The sequence below is a fragment of the Alosa sapidissima genome, chromosome 23 (genome assembly GCF_018492685.1).
Source record: "Alosa sapidissima isolate fAloSap1 chromosome 23, fAloSap1.pri, whole genome shotgun sequence".
Lineage (NCBI taxonomy): Eukaryota > Metazoa > Chordata > Actinopteri > Clupeiformes > Clupeidae > Alosa > Alosa sapidissima.
This window is the reverse complement of record NC_055979.1, coordinates 11,965,783-11,973,228: the sequence shown is the minus strand read 5'-3', so window position 1 is coordinate 11,973,228 and position 7,446 is coordinate 11,965,783. Positions and strand designations below refer to the sequence as shown.

The following is a 7,446-nucleotide window of genomic DNA, read 5'->3' as shown; positions in this document are numbered from 1 at the left end:
TTTATTCAAGAATTTGGGGGAAGGCTTGATGATTTTTTTGCGAGAAGGAAATTATTAAGGGATCATATCAAATGTGTCTTGCTCATTTATTTGATTCTAAATTATTTATATTCTGCAAACCCACTCCTCTGCTTCTGACCTCACCACCTCAACGCCCCCTCCCCTCATCCATTCCTTAAAAAAAAAAGAAAATAAAAGAAATGACAAATGCAAATGTTGGTGCGTTCACCAGCTGGGCAAAAGAGTGCTCATTAGTTTTAAAGAAGGTTAATCCATTTAGCTTTTGCATATTGATATGCCAATTATGTCTAATTGTGGGAGAGGCATCCGTCAAGGTAATAGTGCATAAACACGGTCAGGAGCATTAAGGAGAGCCCAACACGTAATGAAGGAGGTGTTAATTGGCAGCCTAAGACCCCCCGGTCACTGAGGTGTGTAATGCACTCGGAGATGGATCACTCATCATCTTTCTGCATAATTCCATTTCCAGCCCCATGCTGGGAGATTGTAGTGCCTCTCCAAAACTCAGTAGGGGTGTGTGTGTGGGTAGATGGGTGGGGAGGGGGGGGGGGGGGGTGTTGTATGTGAGAGAGTGACAGGACATCCTGATGCAGAGTGACTCTCTCTTGTCACATGAAGAGAGGAGTGAAAGGCCATGAGAATGACATGCAATTCTTTAGTGTTTACTATATGCAGAGATTTGTTTACCTTTTTCTCTTTCTTTTTAATGTAGCTACTTGTTATCAACATTCATGTTAAAAGATTAATTTTGATGGACAGACTAAACACACCCAATCCAAATGTAAATATTAAATCAGTTAAATATTTCCATCAGTTGGTTTACGACCATGTGCGTTTTGTATATTGAAGAGTGACAAAGAAGGTCTTTAAAACATTCATCAGTGTATTTGTATTTCTGGACAACATACAGACAAAGTAATGGAAATGTCACACTAATGGCACACATAGCCACCCCAACATTCATCCCAGTCAGAGAAGTCGCACATAAATTGATACAGAGATCGGAAAAAAGGAACATATTGGTTATTGCATCAATTAAAGGCTATACGTATAATATAAGTCTAAATAAGTATTTAAATATAATATAAGTATCATTTAAGCCTGCAGTAATTATAATAAAAGAATTATGTACCACTGGGACTCTTATTTATGTCGTTGGTGGAGATATAGGGTTTGAAATATCACCTTTTTCTATCCACCCCATGTAGTTAAACACACAAAAGTAAATGTTTCTCATCAGGTTGCATTTCATAAGGTTTTTATTACAATGAATGGGGTGTGATCAGTGAAAATGATGGTGTATCTCATCTGTAACTTTATATGTTTCTATGTTCTTTTGGTTCCTTTTAAAACTATTTCAGATACGTTGTAGCGCAAATTGCCCTCAACAAATCTTTGTGTCTCAAAGCAAACATTCTGGAGCAATCAACAAAGGAATTATCACCGGCTGTAAAGACATATTAATTTCAATTATCTAAATTCATAAAAAGCCCTGATCGCAGGAAAGCAAACACAAATGGCTGATGCACCCTTTTCTTCCACTAAATAGGGGTAATTTAATGGGGGGGGGCAATAATTAAGTATCAAAGATGGCTTCAGCGGGCTATGCTCAATAGGCCTATATTTGAAACATGTAGCCCATTCCTACCATGGCTATGGGAAGCAATGATCCCCGCCCTTTCCAAAGCAGTTGCTTTATGTTTAATTCAATTAATGAAGCAATCAGTTCTTACGAAGAGGAAATTCACACTAGAAGGTCCCAGTGTGAATCCTTCATCAGATTTCATGGGGAAAATCTCCGTTCCTCACAAAGAAATTGTCCAGTTGTTTCATCACAGTTCATTCTCTTCCTCAGATGCATGGAATCTAATCCATAATGAGGCATTCACTTACAATGACTGGGTGTCTGAGTGAAGTGCTTTAATACCAGTAATCGGCATTACAGGAATCGAGTCTTTATGCTATATGATGGTAATATATTCAGCTGTCTTTGTATTTGTGGCTTTAAACTTGCAGAGCTCAGTGTAATAATTTAACTTCAAAATTGGCCATTAAACTGAATGAGTACCGAATTGGATTTTTGCGGTGCAACTGTGGCAAATGTTTTTATCTATTTATCTGTTTGTTTACTCACTTTTGTTCTTTCTATGCACCTAATCATCCCACTCCTCACTTGCAAACAGCTTGCATCATGCTGACAGCATCTTGTGGGCATTAGACTATAAATATCTGCCCAACCCACAACAGGCCCATACACAGCATCTTCTGACGTACTCCGACAGCACATGCTGTAACAAAATGGCAGTCTTTAATTCTGAAATATGCAATATGAACTACTGTATGCTGAGGTACAGGCACTCAAAGACACAAATGAGGAAGCTTATGAAACACTTTGGGCTTACTTCCTGTGCAGCCTAGTTCTATACTAAAAGAAAACATGTGCAAAAATCTCAACTGGAAAATGTTTTCAATCTAGTCTTTAGTCCAATCCATGTGCATGAAAGTGTCCGAATGGCTATTTGGCTTTCATGCCAAACTCTTGCCACCCCAACACAGTTTAGATATGAATTTAAGTTTATTTAAAGGATTTGAAATGAAAATATGTGTTCACACAGAGCAGTTTCAACATGCTACTTGTGTTGTTTCCGAGTGAGGGCACGCATACACATTGATGGAGGCGGACATGGAAGTGCTGAACAATAAACTTGGCTTTATTAACTACTGTATAATTATAATACACGTAGGCTTTCTGTGTCTCCTTGCGGTAGAGAAGAGCGTTCGAAGGGGGAGCTCTTATATAGCCCCCGCCTAAACACATGGCATTATGGGAAGTGAAGTTTGTATATCCATATACACAACAACTTGCATAAAAGACTCTCAATGCAGCCACTTCTTTTCTGGTAGAGCGTTAACTGTGTTGTAAAGGCATCTTCGGTTATATTCTGCTCCTTACATCTTCACTCCGACACTGAATATCTTGTTTGCCTAATAATAAATATTTTAACACGCATAAATCCTGCTTTATCATAACGTGCTGATTCACTAGGTGCAACACCCAACCAGGTCCGTGTAGACACTAATTACATTAACAATAACAGCAGGTTCAAACACACCTGGCTCCACCGGAAACAAACGAGCCATACGTGCAAGTAGCCTATTAAGTGGCTCCTGAGTCCATTTGGGCTCTGTTATAAGACAAGGCAATAGAAAGAAATCAAACTCCAGCTCTATGTATTTTGTGCATTATGTTGTAAACATTTAATGTTTAATCCAACAAGCTGACAATATATACAGGTCCACAGTATGTAAGAGGAATTAGACATACAGTAGAACAGCACCTTTTCACTTCCTGAGGTGTAATGTAGTAGACATATCAATAGTCACTTCTGGCACTATTAGACATCCATATCAGTAGACACTTACAATACAGAGAAGTTATACATTTCTGGCAATCTAAAACTAAGCGCAAAGCGTATTGCTATCACAACGCAAAGCGTTCCTATCTTACACTCAGTTTTTTCGGCATGCACGTCTCTTTTAATGAACAATGCACTCAGGGGTGTGGCAATTAAACTAAGGTGTTATCTGGTGCATTATCTAAAAATCTATCTCACACTATCTAAAAAGCATTATGCCACTGACCAAGAAAAACCTGGTCTATAGCGAAAGGCGCATATGAAGCACAGCTCAAGAGTTTTTTTATTCAGTCATTCGAACATTATTGGGGTTACTTTTTTCAGGCTATGTTTTCGATGGTAACACATTGTCCGTCAATAGTGAAAGTAATTAACTGTGTATAACTGTTGTGGTTCCACGGTGAAGTTAGTTTCACTTTGCCAATGAGTTCAAATAATAGACGAGTGCATATGTGTGTAGGCTTTGCTCTGCTAGGTTTTAGTAAGGCATGGTTTAGTGGAATACTGGTTCCATATGGTCTCGCGTGCAAGCAGATTCCTTCAAATGTGCCGCTGACTATCAAGATACCGATGCTCTGTTTGAAGTTGCGCTGCTTATTGTTAAAGGGAATGACAGATGTAATTTTCATTGGTTTAAAGGATGTTATGCCCAAAACACACCCATGACTGATTAAGAAACATAAGAATCGCCTATTTTGCGCCAGGCGCTCGACGTTTGATAACATTTGATAACAAAACCACCACCAATGTGGACTGGACAAACACCTAAGCTATTTGCCAGTGACCATGTGTTTTAGATCGCCGAGATAGGGCCCTTCATCACTATGATCACTAGGAATTGATCATATTAATTCAGCACAGCTAGTTTGAAACCTGATCTGATCTTGAATTAGCAGCTTACCAGCATAGATTCACACCCAAACTATAGGGAGACCTTACAGTGGGCTACACTGGGCACGTAACTGAAGTGTTCCGTTTGCGTCCACTGTGATCAGTAGCACTGGTTACATTAGATGTGATAGCGGTGCGTACATTAGAAAAAATTAGACCAGTCTTCTAAAAACTATTTTTACACTACGCGAACGGAGCACTTCAGTTGCGCACCTGGTGTAGCTTCCCTGAGAGATTAAATGAACTAGGTGACGCTGCATTGTGTTTAAAAGCCAAGCGCAAGGCTGGAGACTGAACCCAGCTATGTCACTGGATTTTTCACAGAGACTCTCTTTCCCATGATTCAATAATACCTGCTGTGTACTTGGAGGAGGGCTGTTAGATGCTGTAGGTATCACTGGCTAAGCTCATTGCTGGCCTGCTGGAGCTCGTTGCTAGCCTGCAGTGCTGCTCCCAGAGTGGAGATGAGTCGGTGGCAGTCGGAGAAGGAGTTGTAGAGAGGGGTTGGGGCAATCCGCAAAACATTGGGTTCCCTCATGTCACACTGTGGATAACACAGAAAATGGGGGGCAGACAAAATAAGGGGATTAATCCCTACAGTATCCAATAGTTTTGTTGTGATTTGTTTCATTCAGGTGCATCTAAAAAAAAATTGTTAACACTTTAATTGTTAAGTAAGTTAAGAGTGTCGACATAAGAGTGATATGACACTGTCATGAAGATATAAATGAACCCTAACCCTAACCCTAATCCTAATCTCTAACCCTAATCCTAACCCTAACCCTAACTCTAACCCTAAACCTAATCCTAACCCTAACTTGTTATGACAAAAACGAATGTCACTTAATAACAGAAGCGTTATGTCATAAACGTTTATGACTTGTTTATGACACATTCATGACAGTGTCATGTCACTCTTATGTTGATACTGTCAAGTAAAGTGTAACCAAAAATGTGAATATCATGGAAAAAAAATGTCTGCAAATGTTAAACTGTCATATAATCTAGATTCATTACACATCTAATCATATATTTCAAGTCCTTTTTTGTTTTAATCTTCATTATTCTAATCTTGATTATTACGGTTTACAGCTCATGGGAATAAAAAATCCAGAGTCTCAAAATATTACAATAAACAGTTTATAATACATAAATGTTGACCTGAGAAGAGCTCTAATCAGCTAATTAAGTCAAAACACCAGCAATGGTTTCCTGAGTCTTTAATCTCTCAGTCGTGTCAGGACAATGTACTGTACTTTTCCACAATATTCTAATTTTTTGAGATGCACCTGTATACGTATATATTCAAAGTTATTTAGTGGAAAACACTACAGTGTCATATTCTGATGAAAAGGAAGTATGTGCAAGAAGTTTATTATTAGGCTATTCCAACTCACAGTATGTGTAAATGAACCCCACTAGCCACCAGGGGTCGCTGTTATTCCAAAACATGTGTTAATGAACCCTACTCACCACCAGGGGTCACTGTTATTATATTTCCACTGTAATGACAAGCGAAGTTGAAACTGCCCCTGAAAGTCATGCAGTAACCTATAGTGTCTTGACCTTGGCCTACATTCCTATCAAATCGTGAAATTGTGAATTAGTACATTTTATAAAATCTTAATCTTTATTGATTAAACTCATGCAATACATCCCAATTATCAAACACAATATTTATTGTGTTCTGATTAAAAAATATATATAATGTTTATTTCTCCAAACAATCTCTTTAACCATGAGATAAATACCATTGCTACTGAGCTTGCCCTGATAAGAGACAAAGTCCACAGACTGAACTGTGGTCTGTCTTATCTAAGGCAGAGGGAGAACAAACAGTAGTGATCAGTTAGTTGCAGATTACAACATATCTGAGGTCACATATGATGTCAAAATGAAGGTTTTGGTCCCCCCCCCCCCCCCCCACCCACCCCCTCTCTCTGACTCTCTCTCTCTCTCATGAAGTAGTACTGAATGCTACTCACTGCTACACCCCTCTTCTCCAGCTCTTTGAACATGGCACGTATCGGGACAGAGAAAGAGAGGGACAGCTGGCATCCCCTCTCCTCGGGGTTGGATGGGGTGATGATGTCCACGTAGGGCTTCTCTGGGTGGGCCTCATGTTTGGTGTAGTAGTGCTTAATCAGGTACTCCAGGTAACCGGTCAACAGGCGGGATTTCCTCCTCAAGGCCTTCATATTGGTCATATTAAACACCTGATTGTCCAGCAAGAAAATTAAAAGGTAGATAAAGGCTACATTTCAATGCATGGTTGTGCAAATCACCATTGAAAAAGCTTTGAGTTTCACCTCCAAGCTCGCTTGTAGTGGACACACCAGAAGAATAGGCTGATTTGACAATCTGAATCCACCAATTCCAGGTATTAGGTCCATTTCTGTGAGGTGGAAATTAATTTCATGACTTACAATTGATTAGTCACACACATAGACCATCAGCATACATTTTAGTCCTGAATGTTTTTCATCTCTTGTGTAGAGTGAAATTGTCCACAAGGTGGCACTGTACACCAAAGCATTACAGTAAAGTTGGCCCCAAAATGTACAGTGTGATCTTACTCACTTTGGATTACAGTGAATACAAGATCTATTGGGCTACTACATTATACATTTCTTTGCATGACAACGGCTTATTGGCAAATACATTTAATTCAAATACTTCTTCATAATATGCTTATTCTAAATAAATGCCTAAATCACAAAGTATTTTTCTGTGATTTGGGAAATGTCTGAATACTCACGGTTATCCATTTGGAATCGTGTCTTTAAATTATGTCCCCACCACCCTGTCAATCTATAACCAAGAGAGATAACCAGAAGGTAAACAAATTAGAATCTTTCTAATTAGAAGAGAGAGGTGTGCATAACTACAAGGTAAACAAATTAGTCTCGTTCTAATTATAAACTAGAATAAAGATTCTCATGAACATCTGCATATCTGTCCATAATGTAACAGTGAGTGATACAGGCAGTGAGTTTTCTCCACATCAAGAAGAAGTAGAGTAATCGTTAACTCACGCTGGTTTGATTGTGTGGGCATGTCTCTCATGGATATAAGCACCTGCCAACCCTCCTGCTCCAGAGTTCACATACTACACAAA

At 39.0% G+C, this 7,446-nt stretch overlaps 1 protein-coding gene across 4 annotated transcripts in view; it reads right to left on the bottom strand.

The window, feature by feature from the left end:
* Window positions 1–2,711: 2,711 nt before the first annotated feature.
* Window positions 2,712–7,446, bottom strand: part of kynu (kynureninase) — a 12,323-nt gene continuing 7,588 nt past the window's right edge. For 3 of the 4 annotated variants that reach the window (XM_042081109.1, XM_042081107.1, XM_042081108.1), the window contains exons 10-14: window positions 7,364–7,437; window positions 7,087–7,139; window positions 6,638–6,723; window positions 6,314–6,544; window positions 4,011–4,872 (exon numbers count right to left, since the gene is read on the bottom strand). In XM_042081109.1, coding sequence (XP_041937043.1) covers window positions 4,723–4,872; window positions 6,314–6,544; window positions 6,638–6,723; window positions 7,087–7,139; window positions 7,364–7,437 — 594 coding nt within the window. In that variant the 3' untranslated portion in view covers window positions 4,011–4,722. Of the gene's footprint in view, window positions 3,207–4,010; window positions 4,873–6,313; window positions 6,545–6,637; window positions 6,724–7,086; window positions 7,140–7,363; window positions 7,438–7,446 lie in introns of those variants that run through there. The other variant, XM_042081106.1, reaches the window with a different exon arrangement.